This window comes from Amphiprion ocellaris, chromosome 10, assembly GCF_022539595.1.
Source record: "Amphiprion ocellaris isolate individual 3 ecotype Okinawa chromosome 10, ASM2253959v1, whole genome shotgun sequence".
Taxonomy (NCBI): domain Eukaryota; kingdom Metazoa; phylum Chordata; class Actinopteri; family Pomacentridae; genus Amphiprion; species Amphiprion ocellaris.
In genome coordinates, this window is record NC_072775.1 from 9,360,718 (window position 1) to 9,382,269 (window position 21,552).

Sequence of the window (21,552 nt, forward strand, 5' to 3'; positions counted from 1 at the left end):
CACACAGATCCTCTATGAGGCTGGAGATGCATCATTCCGGTGGAAAAACAAAAACACTGCCAGTCATCCAGGTTGTTCTGTAAATGAAGCAGCTTAACATATCTTTAGGGTTTATACAGACAAAATACATTCAGAATATTCTGCATTAAATAGATGGGTTAGATGTTCCCAAAAAGTTCTGTTTTCAGAGTTAAACTGTGCAAATTTTTTGATTCTGTGAAACAGTAAATCAACAATAATTGTTATTACTCTAAAGTCTATGATTGTATATGATTGTTTGTTTGGCATGCAGAGGATTTTTCAACATAAAAATCTAAATCAGCTGTCAAAAAAGTTTGAAAAATGTACAGTTATATTACAAATTATATTTACTCTGTTATGTTATATAACATTTAATATTAAAATCACAGAGATGATTCATTAACAGATGAGAACCAGCAAAAGCATAGAAAAAAATATTAATTTCACAAAAAAAGACAAAATAGAAGAAAAAAAAACAGCTCTAAATAATATTGTTTGTTGTTTGTTCTTTTACATTTGACTGTAAAATTGCACCTCTTTTCACTTTATTTAACAACGACATTTTTTACAGATATTTGACATTATTCATATGAAAATTTTTATTTTGTTTTATGGATTTTCCCTATTTTGCTAAATGGCGCATAATATCTGAGAGAAAGAAACTTTGCTCTTTAACAATGTGAGACCTTAAAATTTTGCTTTGGTTATATATATATATATATATATATATATATATATATTTTTTTTTTTTTTTTTTTTTTTTTAATTTACAGTTCCTCTAATCTGAAACAGTGATTTGTTTCAACCACTACTCTGTTTTCCCAGGAGTGAAGTGAGCGCTCTTAGTTTTACTCCTATCTCTGGTACACATTCAGGCTGTCAGCCCACTCTTAAAGGAACATCCCACAATTTTTTCTTTTACGATATGACCACACTTGCTGACTGCAGGCCCTGTAAAGTGACTTTAGTGCTACAGGTTGTAACAGACATATTAAGTCCATATTAAATTTTTGCAAAGAACAGCTGGATGTATTTGATAAGCACAATGGGATCCAGAGGGATAGCATATGGATAATCTTACACAGTCATGCAATTAAAAATTTGAAAATAATTATTTAAGTCAAGATTAGCAAATTAGATTATGGAACACCTGCAGTGCAAAAAGTAATGACAATTTAGATAGATAAGATAGGAAATTCAACAGTAAATAATCACTTTTTCTGATTTCCTAAATAGACTTTTTTGGAAGTCTTTGCGAGGAAAAGATTTGGGAGCCTCCAATAGCAGGTGAACACTGATTTCGATTCAATCATTCACTTATTGAATGATTACACTTTCTTGAAAGACTGAAATGACATTTGCACAATTTGAACTATATCTTTTAGTTTGGCTCCATCATGTGGTCAAAAACTGTCACAGCAGCTTTTTCTTCTGGGTAGTGTTTGTCAGCTCATTCTCAGATTTTACAGACTGACTGAACGGAGCAAATTGATAATAGATTATTGACACAATGATAATAAATCTTATAATATGTATTAATATATATATTAGTAATAACTTTGTCGTTACAGCATTTAGCATATTTAGTCTGCGAGATGATTTATGGCCTTCAGACAAGACGCTGGCATCCCGTTGCTTTAACAGAGAATCAGTTATTTTACATTTTAAACACAGAAATGTTTTTTTAAAAAAAAAAAAAAAAAAAAACAAGGTGAATGTTCTGGAGTGGCCAAATCAGAGTCCAGTCCTTAATACAATTAAGAATTTGTAGCTGGACTTGAAAAAGGCTGTTCACTCATGACCACTCTGCAGCCTGACAGTTTGAGTAGTTTTGCAAAGTGAGATGTGGTAAAGTTGTAATGTTCAGATGTGCACAGCTGATTGAAAGCAATCCACACAGACTCAGTGCTGTAATTTCAGCCAAAATGCATCTACTAATTAATAAGTTGAAGCAGGTGGATATCAGTGCATTCGTTTATTGTACATTTTATGTGCAATAACCATAGAGGGGAAAATGTAAGATTGTATTCAACATTAAAAAAGTAACTTTGTGCAAAAAATTCTGTGTAAAATGCACACAAGTATTGAACAAATTGTCAAAAATAAATACTGTTGAAGGATTTTATCCCTCACATTATGATAATTGATGCAACTTTGTAGAAAAGTGTTTTTACTGTGACATGAAAGTCAATTTTTGTAAATTCTGGTTTCAAAAAAAAAAAATTGGCCATGATTCAAGGTTGAAAAGGAATAAAAGAGGAAAATTTCTAAGCATTTAAATATTTTATATGGGCATAAATAAAAAGCACTGTGACATTCAGATGTGCAAATGAACATTAAAGTTACTTAATTGCTTTACTTCTACAAAAATAAATGTCATATTTCTTAAAGCTTTATTTCTAACCTACAGTCATGTAAACCTGATGGTGAAATAATTACTATAAATGAATGTGACCTAAAAAGCTGAGACTTGAACCAGATGTGATGTGATTGTTTATTGCAGCAACAAAAATGCCAAAGCTAAACAAACTTACACACAGTCTGAGAATGAAAAAATATAAAGCACATCATTGTTTTGACAATTTTTAAACACATTCTTTGTCCAGGTTATTAGAATTCCGAATGCCCTCCAAATAAGTAACATGCGTGAATTTTTTTTCCGGATATACAGCAAGCTGCTTTATTAGAGATCCAACTTCCACATTTATCAAACAATTAAAGCCACATTTTTCTACTGGAGGCATTACGTCAGATGGCTTCTGAATAGAGAACAATGAGTGACAGTGTGAGCAGACTTAGATCAACAAAAGAAAGGAGGCTTGTGTCAGAAACTGTAACATTCGCTGGAATATGAAACCCATCGACAGATTCTTTCATTCCTCTGGTAACTTTCTCTAATGGCGTCATAGCAAAACAGGCTTTGACACGAGTAACTTTTGATTCTAGCAGACAACAGAGGAAAAAAAAAAATAGAGAAACATCAAAACAATCCAGATATTCATCCTCCAAAAACCTCTTTAGGTACTTTGTGTAGAAACTCAGCTCTAATCCAGTCACGAAACAAAACAAACAAAAAAAAGGCACAAGGAAATCTCAAGAATGAACACATCAAAATAGAAGGTAGAAAGTACTTTTAACAACGGCTGAATCATTAAACAACAAAATTCATTCAACGCATAGTGATGTTTTCACAGAAATACTGGAGCACACCACTGTAACCACAGTGATCCCAAACATGTCTGCAACATAAAATACCTTTAAAGTCAGTTCCATATGCAGCAAAGAAAAGACAACGCAAGACCGGCGTTTGATTAAAGAAACCCACATCACCTCCTTTACTCCAGTAATGACACGGATTTGGATCCGTGAGCAGAAGTTCAGGCTGTCTGAGAGGAAACTAGACTGAAGACATGGAAGCACAGACGGCTTGTAAAGATGCGAGCATTGTGAAGCTATGTTCCGTTTTACTGTATATACATACATTATGGGAAACACTGTCCCCGATAATAAAAACATCCACCCCTACAGTGAAATATGGAGGGCACTGCCTCCGATACGGACACACACTGGTAGGCAAAAACTACCTTCTTCTTTTTTCCACATTATGGAAGACACTGCTCCCGATAATGCTGTCAGGATGAGAAGAGTCCATGGACCGAGGAACCGGTACTGGCAGAGATGTTCAGTAAATATGAGCCATACAAGCTGGTACTGCTAAACTGGTCCACTGTCAGTTAAAGTTGTGCCTGATTGTGGGTTTTTTTGTGTGTGTCTTCAGTACCAGTCGTCGGTCAACATGTACACTTCTTTTAGCAGATGCTGCTTTTGTCATTTCGACAGTATAACTGTCATAATTATGGAAGGCACTGCTCCCGATAATTATACTTTATTATTTTTTATAAAAGGCGATAAAAAAACTATTTATAGTGAACCCTGCCACTGATAAATAAATAACACAATAAATAGACATACGGTTTCTGTTTCAGTGCCACATGGTTGGAGAACTTCTCCTTTGTGTTTTTGAAAGGCCTACACAGTTTAGCTCTGATGCCAAGAGGTGGAAAATTACGATCATTTAAACACTTTTTTGTAATAACTCTTGCATGTAAATTGGACTTGAAGCAGCATAAGTCTTTAGCTGCGCAGCTGATTGTCCCGAAACTCCATGTGCGGTCGGTGAGGTTATTATTGTAAATTATTCTGCAGTCCTTTGAGCTACTCCTGAATCTCTTACAATGAGTTTTGTAGCAGAATCCAGCACAGTATGACACTATAGCTACCAACACAAACCAGCTGAGGTTGGAACATTAGGCTCAGCAGCAATGGTAATGCCAGCCTTTGATTTGTAATAATTACGGTAAACATGTGGAAGGTTGTTAGCTTATAATCATACTGGCCGTGTGGGTTTTAACGACCTCTGAGCTGAAAACACAGCGTTTGCTGTGAATGTGACCTGATACTGTGCTGAGGAAATAACATTCCAACTCACTGAGAGGGTAATGCCGGTGTAAGTAGTGCTGCCACATAACATGGGCGTGTGAAGGTAGTTGTTATTAGCACCAAAGCATTCAACATCGTGACACTAAGCATCACATGTTCAAACTAAAGAATTTTTCTTTCCAAAGTGGGAGAAACTTCTCTTTAGTTAAGGCTTATGCACATTTTATCATTACTGTTTGGCTTTTTAGGGAATTTCACAAATGAGGGAGATGAGACAGTTGGATGAAATGAGAATTATGGAATAGAGGGGACGATCCTTTTAGATGTGGCTCCACTTTTATCACCTCATGAATCATTTTAAAAAGCTGTTGGTTACAACAGCATAGTGGTTTTCAGTTACGAGGAGTGGGCCACACCATGAACAAGGGAGGGAGGAGGGGAAACTACTTATTTTAGATTTGATTATCCAAAGACCAGATGTCTCCTGCTAGTGAGTTGGCACAGCCCTGAATGGTCCAGGTCGCCAGGGCGAACTGGTTGCGGAACAGGTCGGCGTCGGCTTCGGGGTTGTTAGTCCCGAGAGCGTCGAGGTGGGTGGACAGAGCCTTGAGAGTGTGAGGACCAGAGCCCAGCAGGATGTGGCGGAAAGGACTCTCTCTGGAAGAAACGTACGGTGACAGGAAGTTCCTCTCCACCTACAGAAATGGGAGGAAAATACGAGAATGAAGGTGAGAAGATAATGTGTGATGTTTTCATTAAAAGTTGCAGAACTCTTCTGCTCAACAGAGGCAGAGAAGCTGAAAATAAACAACACCAAAAAACACTGCTATAAAATCTACATAATATCTTAATTAAAACACAGATAATTATATAATCTGCTTGCAATGCAAAGACAAAAGACCAAACAAACATATCTAGAGCTTAAAGAATTTTAAAGTTTTTGATGATGAGGCAGGTGTCTTTCCATCTATGACACTTTCCTGTATATGAAAAATATAAGTTCAACACAGAATTTAAGACATTTAAATACGTGACTTTAGCAGTAAATCACACAAATTCCACTGAAGTCAGAAGGTGAAGCTTCTAATGAATTCTCCTGAGCTGGCAGTTAAGCGGACTTTTTTTCCCCTACATTCTAACTGGATTTTGCTACTGTTTCATTTGGCTGTGTGGAATAACTACATGAATCGGCAAGAACTAGTTCAAAGATTTTTCCATAACAGTGGATATTCAAGGGGAAACAAAAACTAACTTCAACCCTCGTGTTGTCTTGTGGGTCAAAACTGACCCGGTTTAAAGTTTGAAAATGCGGAGAAAAAAATATTTTCACAGTGAAACTTCTGATGTCCACATTTTCAACATTTTTGGGGAATCTTTGAACATTTTTTGGTGGAAAAAAAGAAATGTTAAAAATGCTTCTTTAGAACAGTCACAAAAAATCAACCAAAAATCCAGCAAATTTCGCTGGATTTTGGTTGGTTTTTATGTGAATGTTCTTAAAAAAAAATAGAAGTTTTACTGATATATATGTAATCACTTTAGATATTTTTAGGATTTGTTTGGAAGATTTTTAGGATTTTTTTGAAAATATTTACAAGAATTTTCTTGCCAAATTTGGGGGATTTTTTAAAAGTAAAATTTTTAAGGAATTATTGGAATTTTATTCCTGAAGGTTTTGCAAATTTTCAGAAATTTGGGGAATTTTTTTGCTGAATTTTTGGATTTTTTTCAGACAAGGAAACAATATTTTTTGGTGCCCATAAATGAGGACAACAGGAGGGCTAGCTTTTCCTTTGAAGACAGTGCAGCTACTGTGATTAAGTTAGTCCACATTCTGAGTCCATATTAAGCCGTGCTAATTAATGTCTCGAGTCATCCCACTATTCGGATCTGAAGTTTGCAGAGTTCTTACCGTCATGATGCGCTCGTTGATGATGCGACACATCTCGACGTCCTCCAGGTCGCTGTTCAGGATGTCTGCTGCCAGGCTGCGAGACGCACGACTGTAGGAGCCAGAGGCTGAGTTCAACCACTGCACTGTCAGGGTTTTGGGCAACAGCTGGGGCTGCACCTGGAACCACAAGTAGCAATGCACATGGGGGATTTAGTTTTCTGAATAAACAAAACTAAATAGATGTGCATCTTCAGGGCATATCAGAGTAACATATTTAAAGCAGTAACCTGATTTTTAAAAAAGTAAAATTGGTAAACTGGCTTCTGTTCAGAGACGAATTTCAACAGACACTTAAACATAGTTAACAATTAAACAAACTAGCAGTCAAGTCAGTTTATTTCTTCAATATTATCTTTGTTGCAAGACAACTGGACACTCACCCTCTGAACAGTATTGACTTTCCCATTAATCTGAGCCACATTTAAACGTATAATACTGTCGTACTTCCTCAGGTCCATTTGCAGCAGGTGGTCATGGACCAGTCTCAGTGCTATATGACCAGCAAACTTCGCTGCCATTTCAGCCAGCTGAGGAACCTGGCTGGATGTGACACCGTTCAGTTTGTCCCGGGTGTCCAGCAGTGTGCCAAAGTACTGGTAGTCCTGAGAGGCAGAGAAAGTTGAAACATTTGAGTTGGGAAAGATACATCCCTTGAGGAATTGAACCCTTTTTAGCTGTCATCAGTTATTGTTTACAAAATTGCTGCTAAAGATTTGTATTGCAGAAGAATAACTTACAGAAACACCAGTAGTGAATCTAAATGAGACTGAAGGAATGCCTGAAAAGGCAAGGAAAGGATAGGCAGCATTTTCCATCTTCAGAGGCTCCAACCTTAAAAAGGAATACATGAAAAACTTGATTAGAAAGTGAACCTTTGTCAAAAGTGAGCAGCAGATGTGATGCTAGTGAAAAAACCTTGTGATATTTAACAGGAAAATAATCTTTGTGGATGTGAACGGACCAACACACTTACACATTTGCTTCCCAGTTGCCCTTTGCAAACTGAGAAGACAGAGACATATCCTTGTTTGACTTCACCTAGAGACAAAAAAAAATGCATGTTTTAACGTAACATTCTGAAAAACTAAGAAACGAATTTGATAAAGAAATGAATTGCACTGAAAGATCTGTTGTGAATTTACCTCTTTCAGGGTCTTTTCGATGAGGCTGTACATCAAGGGACTGGCTGCTACTTTAAATGCATTCTGACCTGAGAAAGAGGACTTATATTGAGTTACTGTGGAAACTACATATAGTGACATATTGTATAAAGAGGATGATCTTAAATGTACAGTTGTCACATCTGGAGCGTAGCAAAAAACTTGAACACAAAGGAGGTGCAAGATGTGTCTGATTATGACAGTAAATACCTGTTACAATGCCATCCAGGTCGATGTAGGTGAAAGCTTTCATGCTCAGAGAGGACAGATATCCCTAAATGTAAAAAATTAAAAGAAAATTAAATTGACTGTACAAGAGTAAAAATACAAACACCATTCAGTATTATTCCTATATGTAAACTGCTGTTAGAGAAAATTCATGTGGGAAAACCTTAGATATTAAATGTATGATGCATTTCTCACCTCCAACCACTCGGTGGCGCCAACACTCCCATATTCCCCAGCACTCCAGGAAGCAAACACAATACTCCTCCTCGGTTTGAATCCATCTACCAAAGCGAATGGCATGAGTACATTCACAAAAAGTGACCAAGAGTCATCAATATTATTTTAGTGAAACTCTAGGATTATTTCACATTAAAAATTAAACATCAGCTGCCGCCCGAGACTCACCGTTCTTCACCATGTCCGAGATGGAACGGGCCAACTCAACAAGGACGCCGGTGCCAACAGTTGATGCAGCAAAACCTGGACCCCATGAATCCCTCTGGGCACCAATGACCACATATCGATCTAAAAATGGTCAGAGGACATTCTCTTCAGGAAACTGACTTCCTGAACACAGCATCTCTCTCCAGTCGAAACAGCATCTTAATTTACCTGCATCCACAAAGCCTTTGATCACCCCGAAGACGTTGTGTATCTTTTTCTCAGCAAGAACGTTGTTGACCTCCAGAGTAATAGTGTCGCTTTCGTCTCCGAGTCTGTTGAAGCCCTCCCACCCTTCTGGCAGATTCTGACCACTGAGCTGCCTGTGGGATACAAACAAACAACATCAGCCACATGTAAGATACCACATAGAGAACCCTGGCAGGCAGTCACAGTGTGTGACAAGTAAAAGATGATGTATATATTTTCTAGTTTTAAGAGCACTGTTTCACTGTATAAGAGCCTTACCTCAGAATGGTGGTTCCCATGCGTTGTGTGATGGTCTGAGCCAAGATTTTTGGCAAGCCTGAGGACTGTACAGGAGGAAACTGGGTGTGGTTGAAGGAGGGGAAGCCTGGGGTGTAGGGATCCCCGGAGCCCAGGTGTACCTGTGGAAGATACAAAGAAGAAGTTTAGATGGATTTATATTTTAAATGGTACACCACAGCAGCCTGGAGCTCTCTAAACTTGAACTTAAGGGAAATGATTTGAAAGGACCATGCCATTAAAGGCAGGCTCTATTGGACAGATTTTTACTGAGGTAATTTTGAGAAAAAAATGTACTGTTCTCAAAATAACTTAATTTACAATTATGGACTGAACTACTTATTTTGGTTGTCATATAGGTTACTTAACTGGTAGAGCACATGAATGAAGTTCACTCAAGAAGTGCAACTGCTTCCTCTTGTGGATAAAGTTAGGTTCACACTGACACTACAAAATGCATGCATGAGTTTATCCTTGAGCCCATATTATAAAATGCCAAGCTTTTTTTTTTATTCATCTTAAAACTTACATTCTCTCTATTTCTTTCTGTGTTCATTTTCCCTGTCTTTTACTGGCATTTTTCTACATTTCTTGGTGCATACCAGCCAGCGACAATAGATGAATGTTAGTGAAACCATCAGTAGAATTTGCTCCATAGCATATTTAGTAACCATTAAACTTATTTTTATTAAGCATGCTGAAGCTCTTCAGTGAACTAAACATGAGCGTTTCTTCAGTGGGTTTTGTTATCCCGCTTTACTTACATGTCCAAACATCTGAGTGGACTCTCCAATAGTGTAATCAATGGGGTCTGGGTAGATCAGCACAGCGGAGGCGTTCATTTTGGCAGCATTGGCGACCTGTAAGCAAAAAGGAGAAAGGCAATGAAAAGGGCTTACAGGAAATGTATACAAATCTTTTTACTGCAGCTTATTATTTTACAGACAGAAAAAAAAAAACTGCAAAAAATCACGTTTCACAATGCTTAGGTAAAAAAAACTAAGCAAGTTTACAGTAATATTTCAAGTTCTGTATCCTTGTATCCTTTCTGAAGCCACTCACCTTCTCTGCAAAGCTGATCTTACCAGCTCTGATCAGCATGACTCTACCATTCATGTTGATGCTCTTGTCCCGCAGCATCCTGAAGTCACTTTCCCGCCCATAATGTGCATAAAGCACCGCACCCTAGACCCAAAAGAATAACTGTCATTGCAATTTCTCTACTTAATTTTAAAATTGTTCCTTCTCTCAGTCTAACTCGTTGATTACCGTTGCTTTTCCAGTAAAACTGTACGAGAGGAATCCGCTGGGACGCTCCTCCGGATTGTTCTTGAAAACAAATTTGTTGGAGCCAGATGCTGGGGCGTTCTGAACCTTGACAAAGTGCTCATCGGTCCAGCTCTGCATGCCATACTCTTTAAACTTGTTGAGCACCTTGTTTCCCAGACTTTCATCACCAGGAGAGCCAGCCTGGTGATCTGTACTAGAAAAGTCACTGTGATAGAACAATGCAGAAATGGAGACAAGAGAACACAACAGTTACTCACTTTTTAAAATTCTGCATTCTACGGTGTTTCAGAAGTAGTGTTTTGGGGGTTTTATTCACCTGAAGACAGAATCTAACTTGGATGCAGTGAGTTTTTTAGCGAGGAGCTTTTTGACATCATCCCAGTCCATGAGGGGGGCAGCGCCTGTCTCACGAGCAACAGGCTCCTCAGCAGGGAGAACCGAGGCGGCACAGATGGGAGCCACGTCCTTATTTCGATGAACCAGGTAGCCGATCAGGTACCCTGAAAGCAGCAGCAGTTTCAAATGAGGAACAATCCGAGACAAACAGGAACCATTAGAAAGGAGGAAGAGTGACACGGATCTATGCGCTCTTCCTCCTTTCTAACGTAACAGATCCATGTCACTCATCTTTATCACGTCTGTTTCCTATGTTAGCGACATAGCTAGCCAGCTGTATTTTAATCAGTATAGTCAGTAATGGTAAATGACTGAAAAACAAGCATCTCCATCAATTCATTCTGCAACTCAGCAGATGACAGTGTGGTTGTGGATCGAGTCCGTTGAGTGTTAATTCAAGAAAATAAACATCTTTTACTTTGCTGTGACAACCGTTATGTCCTCCATGCTTCTCACACATGTATGCTCCATGAGCTACCTAGCTAATCATATAAGCTACTTGCATAACTTGTCAACTGAGTGTAAGCAAATGCATGAGTATCTCATCTTTCTGCCTGAATGTTATACTGTACATATACAAACATAAAGAATATCAGCAGATATACTGATGTATCTCATGTACAAAACTGGTATCAGCCCCAAAAATTCTGCATCAGTCAGGTTCTCATTTTGAGTATATAACTTCTTTTTCCTGAGAAACAATTTCTGTATCTAGTAAACTACATTTTACTGAACTGTAGTACTGAAAGTACCATATGTCAACCTGACTGCTAGATGCAGGGAAAATGAAGTTTGCACTAGTGTCTCAGTGTTGCTAAAATAGAGAAATGATCACAGCTAAATGATTTCTTTAAGTTTCTTTCTGTAAGTCAGACTTGGTGACATTCCCCAAATGAGCCTTAAGGTGGCGCCAAGTTACTTGCTTTTTCACAGACAATGTAGGTCCTGCAGAACATAGCTTCTCTATCTGAATCTCAGAACTTACAAATAATATTTAAGTTTCTCAAGATTTTGTGACTCCCAAACACTGGTCTGGTTTTGTCAGGACACAGATGGGGAAAACTGTTGTTCGATGAGTAAAGGTATACTGAGCCTCCCCCTGACTTCACAACTACAGATTTATATAAATAAAGAAGATCACAGGCCCTAAGATTGATCCCTGAGGATCAATGCAAACGTAATTTAACAACACAGCTTCTTCATTTGACCGTTCTTACCGATGATAAAGATGAGGAAGGTAGCAGCTGCCATGAAGCAGAGGTTCTTGGGGGTGCGTCCTAACTTTTGAGCCACGTAGGGTTTGCGGTTGGAGTTGTTGTGATTGAGGTGCTCTCCAACGCCGTTTCCCCCAACCTCCTCATCTACGTCGGAGGACAGCTTCATTTCCACCTGGCTGTTGTCACCCTCCATATTCTGGGTCAAGTTGAATCGTGTGTAGGAGTGCGGCTCCCCGTTGAACTATTAAAAACACAACAATGCAGAGACAAGCAGAAAATGTGGTGTCATTTAAAACAAACCAAAAAAAAAAAAAAAACAGACCATACTTGTTTCTGTTCATGGGACTCATGATTTCAGTATCTGAGTTGCAATCTATGATCAGTGTGGCAGTACTTGAGATAACATTGAAATATGAGCTGTCAATGAACGTGTGACACAAAAGTTGACCCTTAAATGCTAAGAGATAAAAAATATCACTTTAGTCATACTTTCAATGAAAGGTTTGGATTTTATAGTGTTAATAACTCATTGGTTAATGCTTATTTGATCAAACCAGTACATGATTTGCCCCACTGGGTAAAATCCCATTTTATCCTCTTTTTGCTCTAGCTAGCACCAGTTAAACAGTAAGGCGCCTAAAGTACAACCACAGCTAAATTATACTTTATTTGTATTTTTCAAACTTAGAATACTCAAACAACAGAGTTCAATTTCTGCTTTATTTCTGTACTGACTACACACATTCTAGCTCTGTGTTTGTTTGTCAGTCATTATCTTAATTTAAAAAAAAAAAAAAAAAAAAAGCATTTAATTTATCTTTCAGTTTACTTTTCAGGTGTGAACAGAGCACTCAATATTGCGGTATCCAACAAATCCTTGTCAGGCTTTTAGGCCAAGGCAAACAGACCAGAAATGCACAACCTTTATATGTGCTTTTATGTATATATATATATATATATTTTTTTTTTTTTTTTTTTTTTTTTAAATTATTTATTTATTTATTTATTTATTTTTTTAAATAATAATTTTAAAAAACCCTCTTAAAGATTATCAATAAATACCGGAAGTCATTAAAAACAAAACTAATACTAATCGGTATAAGCAATAATTGTTAAAAAGGTTTATTCAAATTAGTATTTAATCATTTTTAAAATTAGTTACTTCGATTGTGGCATAATAATTCGTACTTAAGAGGATTTTTAGATCTGCAATGAAAACGTTTCCTAAGTTTTGCTGTATTTGTTCCCAAGATTTAAAAAAACAACAACATTCAGTTATGTTAACATGGTAAAGGCAGTCATTTCAGAGGCTGTAACAAGAACATCCTATTAACAGGGAGATAAAACCTTGGAGTAAAGCTTGTTATTTTAGGGTTCAGGTTGTAAAAACAGTTATAGTACTTACAATTTTGGATATTGTTGTCCTTGCCTGATCCATGGCTGCTTTTCAGGATTCTGAAAAAGAAGCAAAAAACAGAAAAGTCAGATCAGCTTGTAAACAGCAGATGTGGTGACTATAAAGCTAAGACTTTTAAACTGTCATATTCAAGTCGACAAAGGATGGAACACTTCATACTCAAAAATAGACTTTGGTGGAGTACCATGTGAACTTTTTAATGTTTAACGGTTTCAACTGTGTTCTTTTTGTCATCTCAGTATGACGTTGTGCAGTCATCTGAAGTTTAAATAACTGCTGCTGCTTGCTCAGTAGCAGAACGCCATGAAGTGACTTTGCAGTGTCACATTTCAATGAATCAACTGAAAATTCACTGAGTGGTCAGAAATTCTATATTCCAACATCATCTCTCTTATTCCTTAATATGCATGTTTGTTAGAAATAATAACTTCTGGCATCTAAACAGGGCTCTAAACTAACTTTTTCCCCACTGGTAGCACCAGTGCAACTAACTTCTCATTTGGCCTCACCTCCCACCTTGTCTCAGGCAAAACACATCACTTGCTGAACATTTTCTTATCGATAGACATTACAATTTACCAATGTTCTCTAACTGTCACACATTGCAGGCTGCGGTAGTTGCTGCTTGGTGGCTGCAGTGGTTAGACAGGTTTTCAAAAATTATTTTGGAGAGAGTCTGTGCCAGTTAGAGTGACACAAATACAGCTTAATGATCATCATGTTTAAGCACAATGCAACCACTTGAAATTTTAACTTGTGCACTCTCAAAAAAATGTCCCAAATGCGACCATTTTGGTCACAGTCTGGAGCCCTGCTAAAGGAGAAATTATTCTCATTAGCTATTAAAACATCATTATTATTTAGCACTTACTGCTGGGATAAATGTACAGATTCTGACTCATCTGATCTTCCATAGTTGAAGCACTTTACAGAACAGGCCTCTCTCCTGAGAGACGATCACATGGCAGCTCTTATTTCACGCGTCATGGATTACAATATTTAAGAATATATACAGAAGACTTATATTTCAGGTCTTGTTTCCTTTGTTAAAGTGAGACCTTGCTTTGTTTGGCATATGATTTGAATTGAAGCTGTTATTGTATTCTGCTGGTGATGAAGTTCACATGGACACTGCGTTGACCTGTGCAGGACACTGGGCTTTTGTGCCTGCAAACAGTGCTGCCTTTCTATTTAGCAGCGGAGGAAACCCCGTGGATGTTTGGACAAGAGGTGGGACGTGTTCTGTGGACACCGTGTTACTCCAGCGTTTAGCAGTGGAGTAGTGGTATGTCTCTGCAGTGGTCAAGAAGTCTGAACAAGATTGGCTTATCACACTCTAAAACACACCCTTTGGTCACAGTAGGTTTCACAGCTGCTTTACAAGAAATCGGTTGTACAGAAAAAAATTTAATGTGGACACACATTCAACTTCAAAAGCAAGGCTCTTTCACTGGAAACATTCACAGAAACTCAAACTTATGAAGTGATAGGGCTGCAAAAATAATGCTGTAACATCTCTATCACAGTGAGATGCGAAAAGCACCCAATGAACAACTCTGTTACTCAAAATGTTAGTGGTTTTTTGTTAAAATATGGTCTGTTAACAGGAGCTGTACAAGGTTACACTATTTGTTTTTCTCTAAAGAGGATTATTCCCATGAAGAAATTCACACTTTAAAATGCACTAATTACAGTTTTTTATTACTGTCGCTAATGTTATTATTATTTAAAAATACGATCTTTCATTCTACATACAAAAACAAAAATTATGATAAATAGTGTATGTATACATGCAAGTGGTGCCCTACAGATAGTTTTTTTTCATTATCATCACATTATGAACATATGTAAAAAACACAATGCAAACGACTGATGTAGGATGGATTAGAAAACCTATTTTACACAAACATATGCATTCATCTGGCCCCAGCTATCCAGCAGCTACCCTCAGAGTGACTGGAGTCAATTTGACTGCGAGGTTCGCGAGCAAGATAGCTGATGAAGAGAGATGATTGATCAGTTGATTGACTGATTGATTGACTGATTTTGGTTTAGAGGAAAGTATTTCAAAGGGAGCATGGGAATTATTTCCCTATAGTTACATCTTATTTAATTTAAATTAATGTTTTGTTTAATTGGTTGTGTATTCATGGGCCGTTTGTTCAATAAAATCACGTTTGAAATCATTAATTTTATTGTTTTTCTATTACTGGGCATAAGACATTCACTGTGTGGGCTCTATGAAAACAGTGTCCTTATATGACAATATACTGCAATGTTTAGTTGTTTTTTTCTTAATTGATAGTCAGTGAAACACTGAACAATGTTGACACACATTGCAGATTTTCCTTTTATAGTGTAGGCCTAATACATAAATATGAAAACATATATACAGTTTATGCAAAACTGGAGAGAGGAATACTGGTGCCTGCAGCACAGTAAGTTCTATTTCCAATCTCTTTTCTGCAGCAATCCCACTCACCCAAATTAATGCAAACCAAATGAGACCTGTGCAGTCCAATAGGAATACTTCCATAGGCAAATTATAAAAGAAGAGTTTCCATTAAAAAGCTAACACCTTTAGGTTACCCAACTATAATCCCAGCACCAGTGAGCAAACAGGAGGATTTGACTACTGACTCTCATGACCTCTTGCAACATGTCTGACCTTCAGAGAAGAAGAGAACACACAACTCAACGTTTGTCTTATCAAGCCATAAAGTAGGTTAATCCAGCAGTTTTTAAACAGTCAACCAATGTGAGAAGTATATGACCACATGGGTTAAGCTTTAAACACAAAGACTGAACTTAGGACTGCATAAAAACACTGAACACATTTCTTTGTTGCCAGAAAGCTTGAGCAAAAAACCCACATGCTCTATATTTGGCCCACAACTATATTTGTCCACCGTTTGTTTGATCCATTTTGTTGCTGCCTCTTCAATGTGAACAAAGTAATATAAATGAAGCAAAGCAAAAACAGAAAATAAACAAAAAGAAACAAAATGCTGAGCTTGTCTTCGGTGATACTGTGTGCTCTGCAGCCAAAGAGCAGCAGGCAAACTTTTAATCACGTCCAGGGCCAATTTGGAACCACTGGTGGGAGATCCCAAACTGGACATTGCGTGAGGAGAGCTTGTGTGGGCAAATGCCAAAGGGGCACAAACGCTCAGGCAGGCCTGGCCTAATTTGCGCCACTAAAGCCTGGCTTCGATAAACTCCAACGCCATACTTCCAAGGTGGCATAGATAAAAAGCTGAACCCTGTTATTAAAGTATATTTCAATAAAGCAAACGAGGGTGTACATGTTGGAACTAGGCCACAGAATAGCCATTGCCTATAAAACACTCCGGCTATTCTCGGCATTATGAACTCCAGCTAACTTTAGAACATGACTTGGCCTCAGGCAGCCCCAGGAGTGTTTGACTTGTATAACCTTGGGGAGAGTGACACATCCCCAATAAAAGAGCAGTATATTAGTCCTGAAGGTCACGACGAACAACAAATGAGCAGCCTCACATTTTTCTTGTTCATAGTCTGTTTGGTAACTTTAAGTCTGACTGATGTGGGCTTTAGAAAGTAGGGATTAGTTTCGTTGTAAAGCTAATTGCTCTCTAAGGTGGGCAGAGCCATCTCTTTAAGCTTACATACCAAACATACCGGGCCTTAGTAGCGCTAATACTTTAATCAGTTTAGATGTAGAAATCTATGGATATTAACAATAGACAACAGTATGCTAGTATTAAAAAAAAAAAAAAAAAAAAAAAAGCAAATACATACACACACAACATGTCCAAAAAAACAACTTTAAACACAGCCTCAAAATGTGATAGCGGTTATTTAAACTGATAAAAAGTCACATCAGTAGAGCAGCCTGATGTATGGCTACATCTAAGAGGCACTATATGCTCTGTATCTCCATTCAAGAATTTTTGGACACGTGTGTTCAAGCGAGATAGTAAAAGCAAACAGGAGACACACCCTTCTGACAAGCACACAGCAGTACAGTGTGGTCCAGCACACCAAAGACGATCTTTGCACACTGTGAACTTGTAGTCAAGGTTATTAAAAGTTGTGGAACAGGCAACTATTCTCAAGTTATCAAGATGTTTTTCCTCAAAATAACGTAAAGCGATTGTAATGTTTTAAGTTTAAGCTTTGTTTTCAAAAAACATTTAAGAGATTGGAAGTAGTCTCTAATAAAGCATGAGTTCAGTTCAAGGACAGCATCCAGACAGATTAAATGTCACTGTCCGTGAAATCCTCTCTGGTTTCACAGGTTTTACATGTTGCAAAAGCAGCTTCCTCAGTGTTCTTAGTAACTGAACAAATCCTTTTGGGATAATAAAGCAACCATTGCTTCATAAATGGGTTACTGAAGCTGTGGCAAGAGTACTTTTGCTGTAACATTACAACTGCGCTATTGTGAATTGGGAGGTTGGTGGTCACTAAGTGGGACAAAAAGTACTCTTCTCTTCTGTAATAACTGAATCAATCACACTCATTCACTAAATTAACTGAACCAACAGGACAAATGTGAACTCACACTGCTAATGAACAGTCAGATGTAGTTACATTTTTTAACTGCTGACATGTTCCGTTACCAACGGCCACTGCACTCAGCGATTGACATTACATGATTACTAGCCAGTGCAACCTTAAATACACCTGCCACAGGCACAATAACAGTCATTACAGTGGTAAAGACCCGATCTCTGAATTTTATGAGCTCTGCCATCAGCAAATGCTGCAGCTCTGAATATACCTTGGTTGTGTGAATCTTCAGCTGTTGGTGTAAGATGCTTTGTAATTTAGCACTATAATAATTCACATTCCTTAAATGATGCAAATGTATCACATGCAGAAATCACTTCTTCATTCCAAGAGGAGCTAACAACTACTTAATGATAAAACTGCTTTCTTCCTGTTAGACTAAGTGTTCTGAGGACAAACTACACCCGTGTGCATTTCCTGTTGGCAAACGACCCATTAACAATTAACTGAAAATGCTGCCTAACGAGTAGTTAAACCCACACAGAGTAACAGGTTATGAGAAACTGACTGTGGTGATTTTTTTTTAACAGTGTAAAAACACTAAAGGAGTAGATTAAAGTAAATCATTGGTGCAGAAACACAAATCAATGTTGAATATATAGTACAACGTCCTCTATACATGTATACTTTCTTCATCAAAATACTACAACTGCTCCTAATTATTGGAGTGTCTACTCAACAGAATATAAAATATCTGCAGCACAGGCAGCATAACCTGCAACTGAAATGCTAAACCTTCAGTCTGGTGCATTTGCAACATGACATTACAACTAATTTACATTAAATAAATAACACACCAATAAACCCTTGAAAAAAGAACATTATATTGCTCAGCAGAAATATATAGACATGTATAAATAATAAAATATTTTCCAAAAAGACTTGATTGGATTATTTTCTTCAAAAAAAACTAACATTACAGCTTTCTTACCACACAACTCTTTTACAGTAACTCTATTTATGTTGGCAAAATGACAAAAATAAATTAGGAAGAATGAGAGGCGTAGGAGACAAAAAGAGATGGTAAGAGAAAAAGGAGAACCAAGGGGAGAGCAGGAGAGGGGAAGAAAAGATGGGGAAGGAAATAAAGTAAAGTGTGGGATGCAAAAAGAGATGGTGAGAAAAAGGGAGCAACGATAGGGGGAGCAGGAGAGGGGAAGGGCAGAGGGGTCAGGGGCGAGTAGGAGTCATTGTGCCGGATAAATCATGTGAGAGTCACACTGAAGGAAAAGCTGCAAGTCGCTTATGGGAAAGTATAACAGGGAGGCAGGCAATCCACATATCTGTGGCTTGCGCAAGTATTATTAAAACAGCAGCTGCAACACGGGAGGCTATTATGTCTGTTCTGTGGAGAGGAGACAAGGATTTTTAATGAGTTTTTTTCCCCCAAGAATACAGGTTCTAGTGGCCACTTTTATAATAATGAGTCTTAAATGTATACACAGAAGCCCTATAAGGTTTCAGGAGTATATTAAACTTATGCAGCAGTGTATAAAAGATGCACTCAGATGACAGATAAAAGTGTACACATTTTACAGCGTGTGCCATAAATGAAATGAGGGACAGTTATTTAGGGTTTTTTTAGGACACACAAAGGCAAACAGGACTGTCAATGTCACCTGCTGCTGACCTGATGACCATCCTATACTCCATGAGGGATCCTTAACCAAACCTGTCCCACCATATGTTATCATGTGGACCATAATCACCATTAGTTTGCAGTTTAGCCTCACCTGAGTGCTGACATGCGGGTTAGATTATATGAAAAAGCGTCTGGATTTGGTCGTAAAGATATGTTATCTCTGCAGCAGCCGTCTGCTCTCCGTCAAGGTCAGTAAAGTGTGTAATGTCTACCTACTGACACGGTTACCCCCGTCAGTCAGGGTCACTAGCGGCGGTTAACACCGACACTGGCTGAACGTGACTACCGGCTTCCCTCACTATGGCGTCCTTGGCTCATCGTGGCAACTAATACTAGGAGTTCAGGCAAGCAGGGAAGAAACGCGTCTAACAATGTTGTGACAGGTGCCGTTTGTGAACATGTTAGCACACGAAGTTAGCTTCTCATGAGGTTAGCTTAAAGTGAGAGGAGTGAGTTCAGTGTATTTGGACTCTCCGCAGAGAATAAGAAAAAGCAGGTTATATTCTTTCACTCGCGGTTAACTATTTCAGCACCACAACACTCCCGCAGCTCGGTGTGAACTACTTGTAGGGGATAAAAGTCTCACCTTCTCTTCAAACACGGCTCAAACCGACTGAGTTCTTCGGTGACAGCCCGAGACACGAGGCTCCTCTCTCCGGTGCTTCCTTGCTATCAGATTCCTGTCAGCCGGTTGCCCTTGACCACGCTGCTTCCAGTTTTATCTCTCCCATTGGACGCAACCGCAAGTCTGCGTAACTCCCACGTCACCATTCTCGCGCCAAATGAACCGTACTATCGCGATATCTTGTCTGGACCACTGGTGGTTGTGAAACTCTCCACAGTCCACAAGTGCTTTCTGACAACTTTAGAATGAGATATAAATGCAGAAAAATGACATATTTTACACACCTAAACTAATTTGAATGCATAATGAACCGCTGTTAAGCCATTTTAAATTCAAAAAGCTAACGTACGATACTATACAATATTATTATTTACCCATAATTACAACTACACTGCTGAACATGAGACAAAACCACAAAGTTGAACTCAGGTCACTGTCACTGTGACGTATATACATACGTGTGTACGTGAGATTTTTCATTTCATGCCAATTTCTACTAATCTACAAATCTATAATCACTTGGGGTTGTTTTAGATTAAGATTTTTATATATATAGCCTGAAGTTATGCATAACATATTTAAAACAAGTCAAGTCACAGTCGTTTAAATTGCATATTTCAAATAACAGATGTTGATCAAGACATAAGATTTAAAATATATCTAAAAAATTTTAATATCTCTGTAAACCATACTATAATGTATTAAGTATATATTTGCAAATTAATTATTTAGGCTAAAACTCTACTGTATTTTTTATTACAAAAGTTACCTGATTAATTTAAATATTAACATTAAAATTCTATACTATTAAATAAAATCTAAAATTTCCTAACTAAATTAAATATTTAGGTTAAAACTCTGAAATATTATATAAATACACCTCAAACATTAAGGTGAAGACTCTACAGTATTACATATTATGCAAGTATCCTTGACAAATTTGATTATTAAGATAATTGATTATTTAATAATATCTAATATAATTAAAAATGTATGGTAACAATATTAGGAGTTGTTAAAATCTCCTCCACTTACCTCACCAAAAACGTTAAAATAGACATCTACATATTAATGTAAGAGATAATAATATAATGATAATGACAATAATCCTGTAATATAATACATAAGTCACAACAATAACTGAAGCCATTCTACCTATAATGAGTATTTTTACTTACTTTTAATGTTTTAAGTACAGTTTGTTGATAATACTTACTTTTACAGAAGTCAAATCTTAAATTAAGGACTGTTAGAGTAGTCTATTTTTACAGTGTGGTGTTGTCTATTTTATTTAAGGGAAGAATGTGAATACTCTTTCCACTGTTAGTCATTCTGATGTGACCTAGCATCACAGACACACTAAATTGTTTGTGCCCACAGCAATAATAGCGTGTAAGTATATGTGAAGATTACTGCTGTGCCATGAGAGGTTCTAATTTATGTTGCATATCATGACACATACAGTTTAGTTCCTACAAATACTTCATCATCGTAACCATTTTAGTTTGGGAGAAGGCTGCTGGTTTATCTAAGTCATGGATTACTCTGAATGACCTCCAATGGGTCGCAGACAAATTGGTGACTTCCACGTACTGCTCACCTTGAAATAAGCATAAACAGAACAGCAGTCTGCCTGACTGGGAGCTTTCCCTTTTCAGAGTCCACAGTCCACAAAATAGTG

The 21,552-nt window shown here is 37.5% G+C and overlaps 1 protein-coding gene across 1 annotated transcript; it reads right to left on the reverse strand.

Annotated features, from left to right (window-relative positions):
- Positions 1-2,501: 2,501 nt before the first annotated feature.
- On the reverse strand, positions 2,502-19,987 carry tfr1a (transferrin receptor 1a). Its single transcript, XM_023297203.3, has 18 exons — positions 19,833-19,987; positions 13,039-13,088; positions 11,634-11,874; positions 10,337-10,520; positions 10,000-10,225; positions 9,793-9,915; positions 9,495-9,590; positions 8,713-8,852; positions 8,416-8,567; positions 8,209-8,328; positions 7,999-8,084; positions 7,786-7,849; positions 7,558-7,625; positions 7,389-7,453; positions 7,153-7,246; positions 6,796-7,017; positions 6,374-6,532; positions 2,502-5,156 (listed from the first exon to the last, which is right to left on the reverse strand). Exons 2-18 carry the CDS (start codon positions 13,069-13,071, stop codon positions 4,914-4,916), a joined length of 2,316 nt encoding a protein of 771 aa, XP_023152971.2. The 5' UTR covers positions 13,072-13,088; positions 19,833-19,987; the 3' UTR covers positions 2,502-4,913.
- Between the last annotated feature and the right edge of the window lie 1,565 nt (positions 19,988-21,552).

Excerpts from the sequence above, each read along its gene's own strand:
- tfr1a (XM_023297203.3), bottom strand. The coding sequence starts at position 13,071 with ATGGATCAGGCAAGGACAACAATATCCAAAATT. Across the intron at positions 9,916-9,999 it reads GTTTTACTGGAAAAGCAACG|GGTGCGGTGCTTTATGCACA; the intron begins GTAATCAACGAG and ends TTTTGGGTCTAG. Across the intron at positions 6,533-6,795 it reads AAGTCAATACTGTTCAGAGG|GTGCAGCCCCAGCTGTTGCC; the intron begins GTGAGTGTCCAG and ends TTGTGGTTCCAG.